This window comes from Neophocaena asiaeorientalis, unplaced genomic scaffold (genome assembly GCF_003031525.2).
Source record: "Neophocaena asiaeorientalis asiaeorientalis breed wild unplaced genomic scaffold, Neophocaena_asiaeorientalis_V1.1 scaffold336, whole genome shotgun sequence".
NCBI lineage: Eukaryota > Metazoa > Chordata > Mammalia > Artiodactyla > Phocoenidae > Neophocaena > Neophocaena asiaeorientalis.
The window spans coordinates 4,686,696-4,705,927 of record NW_020174788.1 but is presented as its reverse complement, the minus strand read 5'-3'; the positions used below and the strand labels follow the sequence as shown (position 1 = coordinate 4,705,927).

Sequence of the window (19,232 nt, the reverse complement as noted above, 5' to 3'; positions counted from 1 at the left end):
GAAAGACGAAACGACCCGGTGGATGTGAGGGGTTCGGAACGGAGCCTGGCACGTAACCCCTCACGGGTAAAAGCTGCTGTTAGTACCTGGTGGTTGTCTGGAGGGAGCATTACTATTTTCACTAATATAACGATTTGTCTCGAGATGTACAAAATCCGTTCTCCCTTCTTCCTAATTACAAGAACAGGTGCCAAACCGGAATTCTGGTGTAAACCTGCGCTCCTAAGTTCTCCGACGCTGACAACGACGAGAATTCCTCACGCAAGCGGAGCGCTTCAATAACCAGAGCACTTCCGTAGCCTCAGCGTCCACCCCGAGGCGCCCGCGCCCCAGCCCCAGGCCGCTTCCTCCCCTTCCGCGGCAACCCCGAGACCCCGCACCCGGCCTGCCTCCTCCCAGGAAGCCCCGTACCCAGCCCGCCGCCATCCGCACCGCCACCACAGCCGCAGAGAAGCCACGCCCTACTGCCCCGGAAGTCCTCCTTCAGGACGGAGAAGGCCTTGCCTACCTGAGAGAGCTTCCGGGTCAAGCAGCCGGTCCAGCCGGAAGGAGCTTGGCAAGGGTCTGGTGAGTGAGGGCTAGTTCGCGGTCGTGGTCTAGGGCTGGGGCGGGGTGGGGATGGGTTAGTAGCGGTGCCGGGACGTGGGTTTGAGCGGTGGGTTGGTGTACAACGTGAAGGAGGGTGGGGTATCCGCTGCCCTTTTGCAAGCCTGGCCTGGGCTGCAGGAGTTCGGCCGTCGTATATTTACGGAGCTCCACATACCTGCCAGGCACTTCTCTGGGCGTTTGGGACATACTGGTTTACGAGCGACTGTGGCTTTGCTCACAAGTAGTTGACAGCCTAGCGGAGGAGACCGACTATAAACAGGTCAACAAACAAACACGATTATCTAAGACGGTAGTGAGTGCTTTAAAGAAAATTAAGCAGAATAAAGTGACGGAACGAAGCGAGGGAGTAAACCTTTTGAAGATCTGGTGAAGAGTATTAGAAGCAGAAGGAATAGCAAGTGCAAACGCCTTCTTGTGGGAACAAACCGAGCCAGGCCAAGGAAGAGGAAAAAGGCTACTGTGCGTGGAGCAAAAAGAGGAAGATGAGACCAGAGACTTAAACTGGCCAACCCTTGTAGGGGCTGTGAGCCAGGAGAAGGATTTTGACTTTTATTTGGAAAGCAGTGGAAAAGCACTGAAGGTTTCTGTGCCCAAGAGTGACATGCTGTGATTTATGACTTTAGGTTACTCCTGACCCTTCATCAGAAAGATGCACCTCTTCACTTGCCCTTGGACAGTGGAATGCATGAAACCCAAAATGACGGCCAGAAAAGCATTAGAGACACCCTCCCTGTAGAGATGTGAAAAACTAAGTCCCAGAGAGGTGAAGGCACCTGGCCTTTTAAGAACCAACGTCTTCCAACTCCATTTAATGCTTTCAGAATGACTATTTTAATGTCTATACATAATTGTCACTTCCTAAAACTCTTCAGATGGTTTCCTTTGCTTTGATGGTGCTTCTCTAAATTTAGGGGCATCAGTATCACCTGGGAGCATGTTAAAAATGCCTATTCCCAAAAAAAACAACACTTTAAGTATAAAATAGGTGTTTTCCTCTGATTTTCTGTTGTAATGGAAATGCATAAAATTGGAGGTTTAAGAATAGAATCTTGGCAAGCCACTTAACTGTCTTATCCTTAAAATACTACTGATAATAATTATAATAGAAAGTGTTCAAACTTTTTGGTCTTAGTATCCCTTGACACTTTTAAAACTTATTGAGAACGTCAGAGAGTTTTTGTTTGTGTGCTTATAACTATCAATATGCCATTTTTCCCCCCACCCCTTCCCTCGCCCAGAGTTCCCTCATACCCACTCTCACCCAGCACTCCTTGACACCCTCCCTCTCCCAGAGTTCCTCAGTATGCCATTTTATATATCAAAACAGCTTTTCAAAAATTATTTATTTAAAATGATACATTTATTACATGTTAACATAAATAGCATTTCTATGAAGAATATTTTCCAAAAGAAAATTATTGGAAAGAATGGCATTGTTTTACATTGTTACAAGTTTTTTTTTAGTATCTGGCTTAATAGAAGACAACTAGATTCTCATATCTCCTTCTGCATTCACTCTTTTGTGATAGCATTCATTATGTAGCCTCTGGAAAACTGCACCATATTGTGTGAGAATGAGAGAGAAAAGAGCAAATAATTTTCTAGTATTAATACGAAACTCATTTTGAAAAAGTCTCAGGGACCCCCAGAGGCCCCTGCACCACACTTTGAGAATCAGTGAATTACAGTAAGGTTTTGAAAATCAAAAGATACATGGGCTTGATTTGTAAGTCATTAAAACTGCATGCACGGCAAAGATGCAGATGCCCAAGAAATCTGCATCTTTATTTTTTTAATAAATTTATTTTATTTATTTATTTTTGGCTGTGTTGGGGCTTCGTTACTGCACACGGGCTTTCTGTAGTTGCAGTGAGCGGGGCTACTCTTCGTTGCAGTGCACGGGCTTCTCATTGCGGTGGCTTCTCTTGTTGCGGAGCACGGGCTGTAGGCACGCAGGCTTCAGTAGTTGTGGCTCGCAGGCTCTGGAGTGCAGGCTCAGTAGTTGCGGTGCACGGGCTTAGTTGCTCCGAGGCACGTGATATCCTCCCGGACCTGGGCTCGAACCGGTGTCGCCTGCATTGGCAAGCGGATTCTTAACCACTGCACCACCAGGGAAGTCCCACATCAGGCACTCTAACGCCAGAATCCATGTTCCTGATCACATAGCCATGATGACACTGTAACTTTGATCTTGCAAAACTGGAAGAATTGTATTGTGTGGTTATCGTTTGAACTATGTATATACTGGACAGGTAGATCTGAGCATCAGAGTGAGGAGTTCTTTTTTAGTTATACTGAGTTTGAGATACTGGGAGGGTGTGGGGGCAGGGGGAGGTTCAGACTATAGAGAAAAAAATGGGCAAGGAGATCATAAGTCTAAGCTTGTCATATCTATGTCTTTGTGTAGCTTCATAAGCAAATGCTTATGGCAAAAATGATCAAAGTCAAGGGCATAACAACTAACCATGGTTTGAAGCACAACTTCAGCAAATACAGAGGGTGTTCCTCAGTGTACCAGAAAATATGCTGACATTTGAGCCAAGTGCCCAAAGGCCAGTGATGAGGTGTGTGATGGCTCTAAGATGCTGTTGGGAGCATAAGGGCTATTCAGAAACTTTTTGGAAAATGGCCCTCAAAATGATGATTTCTGTTTGCGTATTACTAACCTTTTTATGTTATCTATAGCAGTGGTCGAGTATAAGCACAACAGCTTTACATTTATTCTCTGAAAGGATAGAGGAGTGCTAACAGCCTGCTCTTCATTTTTTTTCTCCCCTTTGCCAATTCAGAATGCCACTCTGACCATTTGTGTGCCTCGTGTAGGGATCTTCTCCATTTTTCAAGTGTAACAGTGCAGGCTGAGGAGAGTGGATAAGCTGTAAATACAGCCTTGAACGCAGTTAACTATGGAGAATGAACCGTTAATATCCCAGTATACTTGGAGCAAAAACCAATACCATCTGGGCATCAGTGTTTTTCCTTCCTTTGAATTATCCCAGAACTATTTCTGCAAACAGCTGTTTCCTCAGCCAACTTAATATTGAGCCACAAGAATGGAAGTTAGCCACATTACTTCCTTATTTACTTCTGTTGAAAATTGGAAGAGAATGGAAATATTTCTTCTCTCAGAATTTGGCAGGAACAGCAACAAGGCAATCTGTTAGGGATGATAGCTTAGGCGCTTTTCTTTCTTTTTCTTTTTTAATGATATAGCCAATATCCAGAATGATTCTGGAGGGTAAAATCATCTACATTTCTGATTATTCATGATCCTAGAAAAGCTAACGTTTTAGTGTACCTGAAAGATGAAAAAGGAGTTAGATTAAACTTAAATATCACACTTTTCAGTTATCCTATTCATGCTGAAGAAAGGTAATAAAACATTCTACCAAGTAACTTCAATCACAAGCATAGCATAGCCCTTTTTAACTGTTTACAGGAAGGTGGCACTTTGATTTTCCTTTTTGAACTCTTTCTTCTTAGCCTCCAAATGTCAGCTGCTCCATTGAGAATAGCAGGCATGATATTATGCAAAGTCCCAAGCTTTTAAGTGAGTTGCATTTCTAAAATTCATGAAGTCCTCCTTTCTCTTTTGTTTTCACAGCACAATTACACTTCTCTTCAGTACTTCTCTTGTATATAGTTAGCTGTCTCTGCCCCTGCCTTCCAGGTTTTGCTGAACTCAGTCTTTTTTCTCCCACCTGACCGTTTCCCCATTTCCTTCATTGTTTGCACAGTCAGCCTTCATTTTTGTGGTTTTAATTTTGAATAAAATTAGATAAAGATGTTTATTTATTTTTTTAACATCTTTATTGGAGTATAATTGCTTTACAATAGTGTGTTAGTCTCTGCTGTATAACAAAGTGAATCAACTATACATATATCCCCATATCTCCAAGATGTTTATTTCTCAAAAAGAAAATAAGGGCTTCCCTGGTGGCGCAGTGGTTGAGAGTCTGCCTGCTGATGCAGGGGACACGGGTTCGTGTCCCGGTCCGGGAGGGTCCCACATGCCGCGGAGCAACTGGGCCCATGAGCCATGGCCACTCGGCCTGCACATCCGGAGCCTGTGCTCCGCAATGGGAGAGGCCACAGCAGTGAGAGGCCCGCGTACTGCCAAAAAAAAAAAAAAGTCATATTGAAGCCAGGAAGTAGAATTCTATCAGGAGCCGGAGCAGCATGTGTGAGTCCCTCTTTCTCTTCCCTTCTGCAGCTCTTTCTACCACCAGCAGCCCCTATCTCCTGTCTCCTCTCTCTTTCCCTTCTCCACCCCTGTTTTCCTTTCTCTAACCTGATTGCCTCAGCTCCCTATAAGGCTTCTCTTCCTCAGATGGCCCTAACCCACAGTGTCTCAATCCAAATTCCAAGAACAAGATTCTTCTTAGCCAGTGGGTTGACTTCCTCCTGGGCCTAAGAAGGCAGGGCTCCAAAAAGGGAAACACGGGCTAGGTAGATCACAACAAAAGCTCTCTACCACAAGCTCAGGACACATTAAAAACAATGTAATATAATGGTTGGGCTCCAAGGTCAGTTTACAGTTCCTGTTTGATCCATTATCATTGTAAAATATTTATTTGCAATGAGAAAAAGAGTGTGAAATTTAAAGACTGAAATTACCTAGTGGTGTTTCCCCTCCCTCCTCCATGATTTTTAAATGGTTGCATGGTATTCCAAGTAAAAGTGTTTTATTTATCTTAAATAATGGCTTTGCTTTAAAGTGTAGATTTTAGCACCTGAAAGGACCATCAACAATAATAATATCTAGAGCTTATTCAGTGATTACTATTACCAGACTCTGTGTTTTTTATATACTGTCTCATTCAGACCTTGCAATAGTCCTGTGAAAATAGATGCTATTATTTTCCCTGTTTTAAAGATGGGGGGACTGAGGCACAGAGAGATTAAATCATTAACAAAAGTCGTAAGGCTGGTTAGAGTCAGAGCCAGGATTCGAGCCCAGGAAACCTGGTTCCAGAGTCTGTACTCTGAACTTCTCTGCTACCCTGCCTTTATCAGAGGCCAGCAAGATGATGTTCCAGGGTGAACAATCCAGAATGTAATCTGAGTAATAGTTCTCTCGTATTGGAAGTGTTCAGACAGTCTGGAGCAGGGCTGTTGTAGAGGCAATGAGGAAGTATATTAGTGGTTGCTAGTCCATGGACCCTCTGCCTCAGAATCACCCAGGGAGCTAATTAAAAACCATGAATTCCAAGGTCCAAACACAGGTTCTTATTCACCAGGTCAGTAGGTCTGGGGTGGAACCCAGTAATCTATATTTTTAACAAGTTCTCTAGGTGATTGTGATATTCAGCCTGGCTTGGAAACGCTGGACTTGGTAATCTTTTATTGCCACCATTATCTCCTAGGACTAGATGGTAAATGAAGACTTTAAGGGTTAGTGGTTGGTTCAAGGAATGCATTTAGGCATTATGCCTTTAGGATCTTTCGAGATTACAACATTGGTTCTTTTTGTTCAGACCTTGCAATAGTCCTGTGAAAATAGATGCTATTATTTTCCCTGTTTTAAAGATGGGGGGACTGAGGCACAGAGAGATTAAATCATTAACAAAAGTCGTAAGGCTGGTTAGAGTCAGAGCCAGGATTCGAGCCCAGGAAACCTGGTTCCAGAGTCTGTACTCTGAACTTCTCTGCTACCCTGCCTTTATCAGAGGCCAGCAAGATGACGTTCCAGGGTGAACAATCCAGAATGTAATCTGAGTAATAGTTCTCTCGTATTGGAAGTGTTCAGACAGTCTGGAGCAGGGCTGTTGTAGAGGCAATGAGGAAGTATATTAGTGGTTGCTAGTCCATGGACCCTCTGCCTCAGAATCACCCAGGGAGCTAATTAAAAACCATGAATTCCAAGGTCCAAACACAGGTTCTTATTCACCAGGTCAGTAGGTCTGGGGTGGAACCCAGTAATCTATATTTTTAACAAGTTCTCTAGGTGATTGTGATATTCAGCCTGGCTTGGAAACGCTGGACTTGGTAATCTTTTATTGCCACCATTATCTCCTAGGACTAGATGGTAAATGAAGACTTTAAGGGTTAGTGGTTGGTTCAAGGAATCCTAAAGGCATTATGCCTTTAGGATCTTTTGAGATTACAACATTGGTTCTTTTTATCTCAGAGAATATAACAAGTGCTAGTAAATGCATGTGGGCCTGAATAATTATGATCCCTGTCGTATACCATTCTTCAATTTACAAAGATCCATAACATACTTGATTATATTCAAACTATTCTCTATCAGTAAGTATTTATTGAACATGTGCGAGTTACGAAACATAGCATCAAAAAATACAGTCCCTGTGCTTAAAGGGCTCATAGGTGAGATGGTGTAGACTGCCTGGTAGTACAGAGCAGCATATACTAGAGCCAGGTGAATAGTGTAATGGTGAGGGCTACAGGGGTCAGAGAATAGCCATCCTGCATCCAGGTATACTCTGGATCCATATGGGAGGAAGAGCCAGGCCTTGAGAGGAGTCTCAGGGAAGCTGCATGAAGAAGGGATTCCATACAGCAGTAACACTGCCAGGACACTATTGCCCTACAGCCCTGTCACGTGGAGGCTGTCACATGGAAGCTGTTCATTCCCCTGAAGCTCCTGATCTCAGAGCAGGGAGAGTGAGTCCATTTCTTCTATTTCCAGTGTCTTCTACCTTAGCTGCCTTGATCCTGGGGGGACATTAACACCCCCTTACATGAGGTACCCCACTTTTGAGCCTCTCAGTTCTTTGACTGCTTCACCTTGGACAATTATCTCTTTCACTCACTTCAACCTGCCACTCCAGTTCCCAAAGTCTACCTCCAGTTTTGCTGTTGGTTGAAACTGCTCCCCTCCAGAATCAGGAATCGGACCCATAACTCTCTGGCCACAACTTGTAGCTCTTTTTCCTGAACACCTTCTAACCAGTGACCCCTCTGCTTTTTCCCTGCCCCCATCCCTTTACCTAGATGGCCCTCTTGCATTCTCGATTCCCATTTATCCTCAGGTCCTATTGCACACCTTACTTTCTCAGGGAGGCTTTCTGCGACACGGTTAGCTCTCCATGTTGGGTGCTCCTGTAGCATCCTGTACTTTCCCTTGGGTAGCATTTAGTGTATTTTGTATGTACTTAGTGTCTATGTCCTCTACCTGACTGAGCTCCGTGAAGGCAGAGATGGTGTCTGTGGTAGAGTAGGTTGGCAAAAAGTAGCTGCTCAGTAGACACAGTTGAATAGATTAAAATGTATACCTCTGGTCTAAAATAGTGGGTTCTAAACTCTGTAGTAAGAAGCGGTGGGGAGCAAAGGAGTGGCAGAATAAGAAATGAGGTGGTATTAGAATAAAGTGGAGTTCTGGGAGGTTTGTTTTGTTTTTTTTCAGTTTGAAAGCAGTCACTGTTTATTAACTGACCAGATTACAAAAATAATCGTGGTAGATACCTTAGTTCATCCTTCTAATAAGCCTGTCGATCTGGTCTTCCCTGTTGCCAGCATCTCCACCTTCTACAAAATGGGTGGTCTTTTTCTTCATTCCACCTCGTGGAGAAGACAATTTGAAGGGCCACAGGAAGTTGTTTGCTTCTTTGAAACGTTTTCCAACAGTATAGATCTCATGAATCAGATCCTCCATGCAGATAATACCGTATTTGCCAAGAGATCGAGCAATCAACACGTTATCCGTCAGGGCAATTCGCTTCTTGTTGCTTTTGCCATAACCACGCTTGTAGATCAGTTCATTTACTGACTTCAGGTTTGGGTACCCCCGTGCAATCAGTGTATGGTTCCACTATTCTCAGCATGTTAATTGAAGCCTCCTCGTGCTTCACAAAGGTGCCATTGAAAATCTGACGGAGGCAAGGAAGCTGCAACACCTTTCGAACCTTTGGGCTCGCACCATTGATACCTCTGATCCTGATGACAAATGCCAATTTGGGTTCCGCGGGTATGTGGAAGTTGCCAGCTTTTCTTGCCATCCCAGCCGTTCGAATTTCAGTTCTGTACATCTGCCGGTATTCCCTGTGATAGTGCTTAGCTTTTTCATAGATCAACTTCCTCCGTGCCTTTCGAAGCATCTTTTGGGCAAATTTCTTCCTCAGGCACTTGATCTTAAGCTCTGTGAAATTCACTTTTTCTTAAGGGTTTCTGGCACAGCAGGAACCTTCTTTTTCTTTTCTTCTGCACTCTCCATGGTTCCAGCCAGGAAAGAGCTGTTTTGTTTTGTTTTTGTTTTCTCCACAAAGAGAGCAGGCCTCTAGCTCAGAGCCTTCAACAGATGGCAGTATCTCTAGAAGTTAATAACATGACTTTGTTTGCATTGTACTTATGTGTACAGTTACTTTTATCTACAGATGTGATACAGACTTTCCTTTTAACATAAATATATGAAAGAAAAATGAGTTTTTTAAAGAAAAGCATAACTAATAATAATATGGTTCATGGATATAGCAAAAAAAAATCATAACGGTAGAAGAAATGAATGAAATTTGGGAAATGCCAACTTGGATGAAGCCACAGGTACTTGTTATGGAAGTCCTGGGGAAAACTTGGAGCGCTTTTTCAGCATACTCATTTCCTGTCACTGTTGAGAACCACGAGTCTAGAATAAAAGACAAAAATCACATCTGCCAATTGTAGTGAAAAAGTTGGGAGCTTACATATATCAAGCCCTAGCACAGTGCCTGGCTTACTTCAGTCATTTAATAAATGTTATTTCTATTGTTTCCACCCTCCACTCCCTCCTAATAGAGACCAGGATTCTCCTGCTAACTTATAGTATGCTCTTAAAGAGCAAGTCACAGTGAAGAGGTTAGACCAGATCACTTCTATAATCCCCTGCAGTGCCTAAGTGCTTTGTTTCCTTTAGTGTCATTTTAGTGGGGTTTTGGAAAGAAATGGAAACAAGCACATGTGTTTATCTATTTATGTATAGCAAACTCTGAAGTTCTTTGTTTTACTCTAAATAGTCCATACTTAAATTTGAAAGAGAAAATTATTGTCATCATCCAACCATCCTTTCAAGGTCTAATGAAGACTAAATGATATTTACAACTTAATGTGATTTAGACTTTGAGTAGTTTAATGGCAAAATACAATGATCAATTGATTTTTATGTTGTATGATCAAGCAGCTTTCACGTGAGTATACAGGGGAGTAAATGTCATTTCCAAAACTAATTATTTTGGGCCCTCATAAGAAATAAAGCTAGGTGTTTCATCCCATATTTTATAGAAATAGAATTTGAAATATTTCTTTAAGAGTCAGTGATTTTAGGGGCTTCCCTGGTGGCACAGTGGTTAAGAATCCTCCTGCCAACGCAGGGGACACAGGTTCGAGCCCTGGTCTGGGAAGATCCCACATGCCGCAGTGCAACTAAGCCCGTGGGCCACAACTACTGAGCCTGCGCTCTGGAGCCCATGAGATGCAACTACTGAGCCCATGTGCCACAACTACTGAAGCCCGCGCACCGCAACGGAGAGTAGCCCCCACTCACCGCAACTAGAGAAAGCCCGCATGCAGCAACGAAGACCCAACGCAGCCAAAAATAAATAAATTAAATAACTAAATTTTTTAAAAAAGAGTCTGATTTTAAAAGAGGAATCAAATTACCAGGAAGTTCATCATAATCACATAGATTCTTACACTGGGATATCATTTTGCTTTTATTTATGATATTTTACTCTTCTTTTAAACGTGTCTGACAATCTTTCCCTGTAGCTTACATCTGTATTTCTACCAACTAGACATTTAAGGTGTCAGTTCCTCCCTTAGCTAATTTTATAGACTTTGAGCTAGAAATCTGGTATTCTTACAAACTTAAATATACTGAATTTTGTTTCTTGATATTGAAGAAATTATTAAAGGAAAATTCTTTTGTCTAACATTCTTGCCCAAGAGGGAGTTTCTATAGCCTCAGAAGTCAGTAACTATTTATGTACATGTAGTAGTGCAGTTTTCTTTCTAATGTTAAAACAAAAAAACTACTTCAGGTAGCCCTGTATTATTTATATCTTATATGTCTGTGTACTTGAATTACTCAAATTTTGAGCTCCATGGTTATGATTATAATGTACCAGTTGATTTAAATTATTGATATAACAGCATTTGGTAATGGTGCAGGTTGGAATAAAAGATCATTAAGCTAAATATTTTAACCTTCATTGGCTCCCTGTTGCTTGGAGTTTGTCAGAGTGAAATAGAATCACAGCATTTCAGAACTAGAAGGGCCCTTAGAGATTGTCTCATCCAGTCCCTCATTTGACACATGAGAGAACAAGCCTAGCTACTTGCCAAGGACCTACAGCTAGTTAGTAGCAAAGCTAATACCAGAATCTAGGTCTGCCGTTTCCCAATTCAGTGCTCTTTCAACCGATTCCATTGGGATTTTTAGGTGGTGTTCTCTCTGTTTCACTCCCTAATGTTGATGCCAATTATTCTAATCAGTTTCACATCTGTTTATTTTTAGTACATAGAGTTTCACCCTACTATGAGTCTTTCCTGGTTAAACTTTATATCTGGCTTTCTTTTAGGTTGGTCTCCACTCATCTCTTTTAATCTTGAAGACTTCAAAATATACCTGGATCTACCATTTTTTTTGAAAACTCCAATACCAAGCAATCACCGTGCTCTTGTTATAATATAGAAGATTTTCAGTTCTCCAACTCTAAACAAGATTTTCTCCCATTTTCCCATGAAGCCACATTGTTGTTTATTCACTTTAGTGGTGAGTGTTACTGTGCCAGCTGCTTTTGCTTTGGAAGATGTAGGCTTCAACCAAATGACCCCGCTGGGAGCAAATCATAGTTCTTCCAATGCATCATTTCTCCCAAGTTTTGAACTCTCAGCAGATTCCCACTCAGGTGATGATGTCATCATAGCCAGAGAGGGAACTAGTGTTTCAATTGAGTGTCTTCTCACAGTCGACCACTATGAAGGTGTCTATTGGTACAACTCAAAAGGACAGCAGCTGGATAACAGAGGCAGAGGTAACTATGCCAGAGTATAACTAATCAAGGTTACTCATTTCCTATTACTTCTTTCTTCTTGGTTTTAAGCCATATTCAACAAGAAATCTCTAAGATGAGGTACTACAGTAAATAGTTAAAACTTTGGAAGGCCTGGAGTATTATACCTATCAGAAAAAGCAAAATAATGGTAATTACTTAACCAGAAGAAAATAAATAGAGAATAGTTATGAATTTAAAAGGTGTTCACATAATGATGGTGAGCTATTTTCTCTCCTCTTGGTGAGCTGGTTTCCTTCTTCATTCAAGGTAAACTCCATCAGGGTTGCTGCATACAGCTGTGCAGGCTACACGCTGCACAACTCCAGGGGCACCATTCACCTAGACTGTAATGTGAGTAGTACAGAGTGCTGGCCCTGTGTGAATACAGCAAGAAGGATTTGGGTTAGACTTAGAGTCATAAATAAAAATGTTTTGTTCAGAAATGAGTTACTAAAAATGTTGGAGGAAATCCAGGATGTTTTTAAAAATAGTTATAAAGATCTGTGCATAAAACTTTAAGTCCCTCAGAATCAGAAGGGCACTGAGGAGGAACTCTATAAGCCCTTTCTATTCTATACCTTAATTTACTTGAAAACAGGAGAGTTTCCCTTGTATTTTTTTTTTTGTCTGTCAGTCTTAAAAAATCACACAAACATCATAATAATGTGACCAAGGTCTACTTTTTGACAGGTTTTTATTTGATTATGCTGTTTGTGAACCCGTAAACACATCTTAATCAGAATACTATTTCCTTTAATTAGTGTTCTGTTAGAAAGATTTTTTTTTTTGAAGACTTCTTGTGTTAAAACACCTTAGGAAGAAATCTCCATGAAATATCAATGAGATAAAGATTAAATTCTGGGATCCTCACAAGCTACACTTTTTGGAAAAGGCCGCTTTATATTTTTTGCTAGAAAGATAGTCTAATCTCTTGGAATATAAGGATATTTGGCTATTCATATTAGAGTGGAAAACAGAAAAGGAGACAGATGGTGCTTCCTTCTAAAGTATACGCTAAATATTTTAATGTTATGCAAACTGAGTAACTGGCCACCAAGGGATTGAAGAGTTTGAATGTTAGAAAGAACAGAGCTTCTTAAGAGTATAGACCTATTAAATCAGAATCTCTACAGTGGTACCCAGAAAGCAGAATCTCTAGAGTGGTATTTTGAACATGATTTGGGGTTCCCTGTTTGGATCCACTGAACTAGACTCTTATCTCGTTTGGCTCTAGGGTCCTAACAAACTCATTTAAGATGTGAGTTAATCAATGTGATTATTACGGACTGACTGTATAGACAAAGCTTAGGTCAGGATGAGACCAGCCAAGTGGAATGACAGTTTTATTTTCCTATTTTGCCCTTACTTTGAAAACCACTAACATCTGTCATTGATGCTTTCAGCAGCAGCTCTGGACAATTATATTAAATTTTATGAATCTCAAGTGAGGAGAGTTTAAAGAGCATATTAGTCTAGTATAAGGTTCATAAATCTTGAGCTATTATCAGCAAGTAAGCTAGAGAGTTTAGATTGTGGTTATAGTGGTTGATGAATGGAGTCTATGTAGTTGATCATACCGTGGATTCACAGGGTATCCTTTTCATAGCTCCAAGTTTATAGAACAGAAGTTTATAAAATAATGACTATACTCATAACTACATGTTTTCCTCTTTTTACTTTAGTAAAAATATAACTAGAATTTAGATAAATTTTGATGATGATAAGAACGGGCACAATCCACAGTACTTACTAATTGACGTGCCACCCAAATAATCCTGAACCATAGAATCTCAGGGATGAAAGAGATCTGGAAGATTAGACATTGAAATGGTGCTTAACAAGCAGTCACCCAGCCTCCTCTGGGACACCACCTCTAGGCATTGGGACTCATACCTACACCGCACATCTATCCCATCTTTGAATGGCTTTCATAGTTAAAGCACAGAGTACACTGAGAACTTACCACAAAGGTGAGAATTGTGCAGGCAGAGCCAAGTTGTTTTTTTTTTTTCCAAGTTATTAAAGGATGTTGAATCACGGTGGGTGGTCAGTGTGCTTTGTTTTTCATACTCATGTGCTTTTGTATACGCGTTCCCTGAATGAAGATACCTTCATGTATGGAAGAGAGGCAGCATGTTTTAGGTTTAAAACAAGCCTAGGCATCTTAAGGGCAACTTTTTTCTCTCTCCCAAGCTGGTCATTTAGCCTTGCTTGTGAAACATATCTTTTGGCTTGTGCTTCATTTACTCCTGCCAGAAAAACAAGATACTATCATCAACCAACCTTTTCTAACAAGACAAATTAACATGTGCAAGGCATGCCAGATTAGCCACTTAGTAATTGAAGAAATGCATTAAATTGGTAAGATTTTTTAAAAATAGTTTTTGTCTTAAATAAGTTCATTACTGAAAGTAAACAGTTTAAAAGGAAGTAAAAATTACTCATAACCCATTATAAATAACCATTGTTTTATATTTCTGAGGCACATCCTTCTATTTATGAGAAAGTCTAGGTAGAGACTGTGATACAGACACACACACACATGTAAATATTTCTTTTTAAGTTTAGTCATTTAGCATTATGTCGACACACCTGTCTCCCTGAAAGGCTTCTTACATCTAGCAGTGAAAAGATAGTTATGATAATCATTAGTGTCAGGAAGATCTTGATTCCCTTTTTTAAGTTCCAGGCTGTTTAAATTCTGACTCTGAACGTAAAAAGTCTGCCCTTTCTTACATCTTTTAAGGAAATAGCAGAGCCTAATAGAAGAGTTGATTTAAAGTACTCTCATGAAGAGGTGGAATATTGATAAGGCAGTTGGCATATTTAGTAATAGTATTCTTTATACTGTAATTTTTTATTTCTGTTGGGTTATCAGGTGGAAAATGGTTGGTTTCTGATAACTTCCTGAATATCACCAACATAGCCTTTGCTGACCGTGGGCTCTATACATGTTTTATCACCTCTCCGATCCGTGCCTCCTACTCGGTCACCCTGCGTGTTATCTTCACCTCGGGAGACATGAGTGTCTACTACATGGTTGTTTGCTTGATTGCCTTTACAATCACTCTCATCTTGAATGTCACACGGCTGTGCATGATGAGCAGCCATCTTCGTAAAACTGAGAAAGCCATCAATGAATTCTTCCGAACTGAAGGGGCAGAGAAACTTCAGAAGGCCTTTGAGATCGCAAAACGCATCCCCATCATCACCTCAGCCAAGACTCTGGAGCTCGCCAAAGTCACACAGTTTAAAACCATGGAGTTTGCTCGTTATATTGAAGAACTGGCAAGAAGCGTCCCTCTGCCACCTCTTATTCTAAACTGTCGGGCCTTTGTAGAGGAGATGTTTGAGGCTGTGCGAGTGGATGACCCTGATGACATGGGAGAAAGAATTAAAGAGAGACCTGCCTTGAATGCTCAGGATGGCATCTTTGTCATTAACCCAGAGATGGGCCGGAGTAATTCACCAGGAGGAGATTCGGATGATGGTTCCCTGAGTGAACAAGGCCAGGAGATAGCAGTTCAGGTTTCTGTCCACCTTCAGTCAGAGACCAAAAGTATTGATACAGATTCTCAAGACAGCAATCATTTCAGCCCGCCTGATGATATAGGATCTGCTGAATTGAACTCTAACTACAAAGATGGGGCATTTGAAAGCTGCCAGCTGTGAGCTACCCCAGTACCTACAAAAATGGCTCTCAGAAAAGGAACCTGTTTCATGCAGGAAATAACATTTTTACCAAAAGATAAGTAGGACTTTCCCCTTACTCATATTAAGCACATCAGGACATGAATTGTTACCAAAATCTTTCTAAAAATTCAGTGTTTTCCCTATCTGATCTTTCTCAGTCATTTACCGTGAGCTTGATTAAATGACAGATGTTGAGATTTAAAGGGGCCTGAGACATCAGCCTAATGGGGAAAGTACCACACCCAGAATTACGTGGCTTCTCTTCTGGTCATGGTTCTTCCATTGTTAGGGCTGACACTTTAGGCCTCAGTTTTCCCACTAACAAGATGAGGGATTTGCACTGGATGATATCTAAAGACATTTCTGGCCCTCTAACTTCTTACCTGCCACCTTTGAACCAAAAGAATCTTCAGCCCATTTCTGAATAAACACTTCCCTAGACTTTGAGTCCCTTTTTATGGAAAGGACCAAGCTGAAACTTTGTGATTTGGATTCCCACACCAATGCTATGCATAGAGGTGTGGGTGTTTTTCAGATGTCTTGCTGGTGGAGCATACAGTTGTATATGCTATGTTGAATGTCTCCAGTGTAGCCCATGTCTGTATCGTTATACAGATACCAGGGAGCTAACTGCTCATTAGTAAGCTACTTTCCATGAGTAAATTGGAACTTGTGGGGGTGTATCATGTCTTTTTAACTTACTGAGGCATCATTTAGCTCATTGAGCCGGCAGTGATTTCCCAACTGTTCTCCAAAAGTGAACAGTTCATTCCTAAAGAATAATGTCTTCCTTGTTTTTAGAATAAGAAACAATGTCAAATCATCTGTGTCTGGTAAATTAATGGATTTTGACATTTCTGTTCATAGAATTTCTCAGGCTTTCCCTGTTTAAAAGTACTGGACTCTATGAGGTAGTTCTGTGTTTGGGATCCCATTCCAGGAGAAAACCCACAGCTGAATTCCTCTTTAGACCTCTGTCAACACTCTTGCCCTCCGTGGTCTTTAATATGGTGCTAAAGGTTGCATGCCTCCTTATCTTGTCTTGTTTATATTTTATTGTTGAGGTTTTTATTTTTGTGTACTTCAGGTGTAGAATTTTGAGCTAGGGCTGCTTTTGTGGCCTTTCTGAGAAGCACTAATCTGAAATAAGATTAGATAATGGTGTGTGGTGTATGTTACTATACTAAATATATAGATACTAATACAGATGGATATATATATACACACATACAGATGATCTAGACATAAAGAGGGAGAAAAATTATGAGGGATGCCACCTGATTCAACTGTGTATAATAAACACTTAGGACAGTATTTCTTGCCTGGCTGAGATCTGATATAATGGAATTGTACATACTCTTCAAAATAATTTCTTCAGCTACAGTAAGCTTGGCGTCATATAATTTTAAGAACTTGGCAGTGGAGCTCCATGTGCTTCACGTTTCTTCCTTTGGCTTCTGATTACTGAAGCATTACTTGAACAGAGGTTCCTGAGAGAAATGTTTGGGGGAGGTTTTTATCAGGATTTTAATTTCAAATGGAGGAAGGCAGGAAATTCGAAGTGTGACCAGATAGAACTCCTTTCTCCTTTGTGAAGGCTTATCAGAAGTAATATATCTGCTCTCAGTAGCATGAATGAATCGATGTGCAGTTTTATCAGATGGCATTACAGATAATGATAATGCTGCCTTTTCTGTCTCTCAGACTGTTTCCATGGAAACCTCCAGAGCCAAACAAAAGCTACCCATCATTTAGCCAAAGCTTGTCTTGGCTCATAGACCTGTATTTCTTTAAAGAACACTGTTTTCATACATTTGGCTGTGAGAGCAAGGGCTCTTGAACATGCCCTAGATTATAGAACACTTTTTCCCTTCCCAGAATGTTTCTCTTGAAAATGTAAAAAATTTTTAAATCCCTTGTCTGAGGTCTGTCCCCTGAATGTCCCTCAGCTCTTTAGATAGCACCTTGCAACCTGTCCCAGTATAGCAGGTTTGGGGTCATTTTTAGAATGCAGCTTGTCACATTAAAGAGAATGGATTTACCCCACATGTTCTCATAATAGACATGGGCATTTGGGACCTTAATGTAGACATATTTAATGATCAAAGTCCTGAGAAACAGGGCTTTGGAAAAATACAAGAAATATTGGGAAAAAAATAAGTTTGCACAATACTATATAACAAGTATAGGCTACTCCAGTGTATCCTAGATAAATCACTTTAGAAATGTAACGGTGACTTAATTTGGTGGTCAAAGTAACTGGATTACTTTGAGTATTCCAGGTTAAGGTGCCACTGATAAGGAATTAAAGTCGGTCAAAATTTAAGTGGAGCTGGTATTACTTTCTAAATCTAGTTGTTCAGAGGAAGAAAACCACAGTCACTAACATTTTCTGTAGCTAATCAAATACTCTTCATATATTATTAATACTCATGCTGTCTTTTTGTAAAATCCTTAACCTTTTGAACTTAAACTCCAGTAACAGTCTTTTGACAATAGTGATAGTGTAATTATCCTTCTGTCTTGCTAGATTTTATGGTTAGTGAAAATGCCTTTACGCAACAAACTGTATTTGAAATAGTTATGTCATCTCATTTACAAATTCTGTCTTGTATTGTGATTTAATGAACCTTACTGTCCTTATGAAATGAAATGGTGGCTTTGTGAAATAAATTTACCAAAAATAGACATGTGAACATTTTTAGAGATTCCTTACCAGCTGAAATCAGACAGACAGGCATCTTTTGAGCTGATACTGCGATTAGTTTATAGGCAGTTTGATAAGCCTGTCCTCAAAGTCGCATCTGTTCTGATAGTTTAGTTCTTGAGTCTGGCCCAGTGAGCGTTTATATTTCCTTGGCCCAGTGAGCGTTTATATTTCCTACCAACTACCTTGATATAAATATCTTGGGAGTCGCTGACCTGGAATGGTTGTGAGGAGGCTCCCGGCTTCTTCACCTCACTTACCACGTATTTTAAAGTCGAAATACCCAGCTTCCCTTTTGTCCTCCAGCCACAGTGAACCCCTTGGCACAGTCCTCTCCACGCCCTGCATGTAGTTTCAACCTAAATCAGAGTTTGTATTCTGTGTCACAGAGCAGCATGGGAGCGTGAATGCTTGTTTTCCAGGGCCCGGCCAGTCATGGGTGCTAGCCTTGCCTCCTCACATCAGCTACGGTAACACAAGTATACCAAATTTCCTGAATCACTATTAAGAGAACAGAGTCTTTTGTCCCCTACGCCAGCAATGTTAAAAGTGCTAAGCCTTGGGCTTCCCTGGTGCGCAGTGGTTGAGAGTCCGCCTGCCAATGCAGGAGACACGGGTTCGTGCCCCTGTCTGGGAAGATCCCACATGCCGCGGAGCGGCTGGACCCGTGAGCCATGGCCGCTGAGCCTGTGCGTCCGGAGCCTGTGCTCCGCAACGGGAGAGGCCACAACAGTGAGAGGCCCGCGTACCACACACACACACACAAAAAAGTGCTAAGGCTTATGCATAAACTCCTAGATTCTCAGCACATTTCATAAGAGTAAATGAGTTGTTTAATATGGTTCAGATGATGTTTAAATGGTTACCATGTTAATGAATACTTACATTAAAATTTTGTCCTTTTTCTAAAAAAAGTTGTACTTGAATGTAATGTATTAAATGTTCAATGGAGTGTATTTCATTTGTCTGAAGTCTTCTATAGAGATACATTCTTTTTTTTTTTTTTTTTTTTTTTTTGCGGTAGACAGTCAAAGTCTGTACCTTTTTATCAGGAAGGCAATAGCTTTCCAGAAGCCTCACCTGACTTCCACTATACAGCTTCCAGAACTAGGTTACATGACTACCGGCAGTTACTGTATGAAAGCTTGGGAAGATGAAATTGTATATTTTTTCACTGGACATATTGCAGCGAAGTGTTTTATTATTAAGAAAGTGAAGAATGGAAGTTGTAG

General features: G+C 40.9%; 2 protein-coding genes and 1 pseudogene across 2 annotated transcripts in view; 1 reads left to right on the top strand and 2 right to left on the bottom strand.

Annotated features, from left to right (window-relative positions):
* FAM114A2 (family with sequence similarity 114 member A2) overlaps positions 1–450 on the bottom strand; it is a 37,082-nt gene extending 36,632 nt beyond the window's left edge. The window contains 1 exon segment of the mRNA XM_024760173.1: positions 412–450. The gene's annotated coding sequence lies outside the window, so the exon portion shown is untranslated.
* Positions 451–517: 67 nt separating this feature from the next.
* MFAP3 (microfibril associated protein 3) lies at positions 518–17,981 on the top strand. The gene is made up of 3 exons (XM_024760149.1): positions 518–567; positions 11,124–11,579; positions 14,479–17,981. The coding sequence occupies exons 2-3, from the start codon at positions 11,285–11,287 to the stop codon at positions 15,270–15,272; spliced, it is 1,089 nt and encodes a 362-aa protein (XP_024615917.1). The 5' UTR covers positions 518–567; positions 11,124–11,284; the 3' UTR covers positions 15,273–17,981.
* Positions 8,039–8,785, bottom strand: LOC112409818 (60S ribosomal protein L7 pseudogene; annotated as a pseudogene).
* Positions 17,982–19,232: the final 1,251 nt, after the last annotated feature.

Coding starts and splice junctions, on each gene's coding strand:
- MFAP3 (XM_024760149.1), top strand. CDS start 11,285: ATGAAGCCACATTGTTGTTTATTCACTTTAGTGGTGAGTGTTACTGTG. Junction 11,580..14,478: donor GCTGGATAACAGAGGCAGAG/GTAACTATGCCA, acceptor TTGGGTTATCAG/GTGGAAAATGGTTGGTTTCT.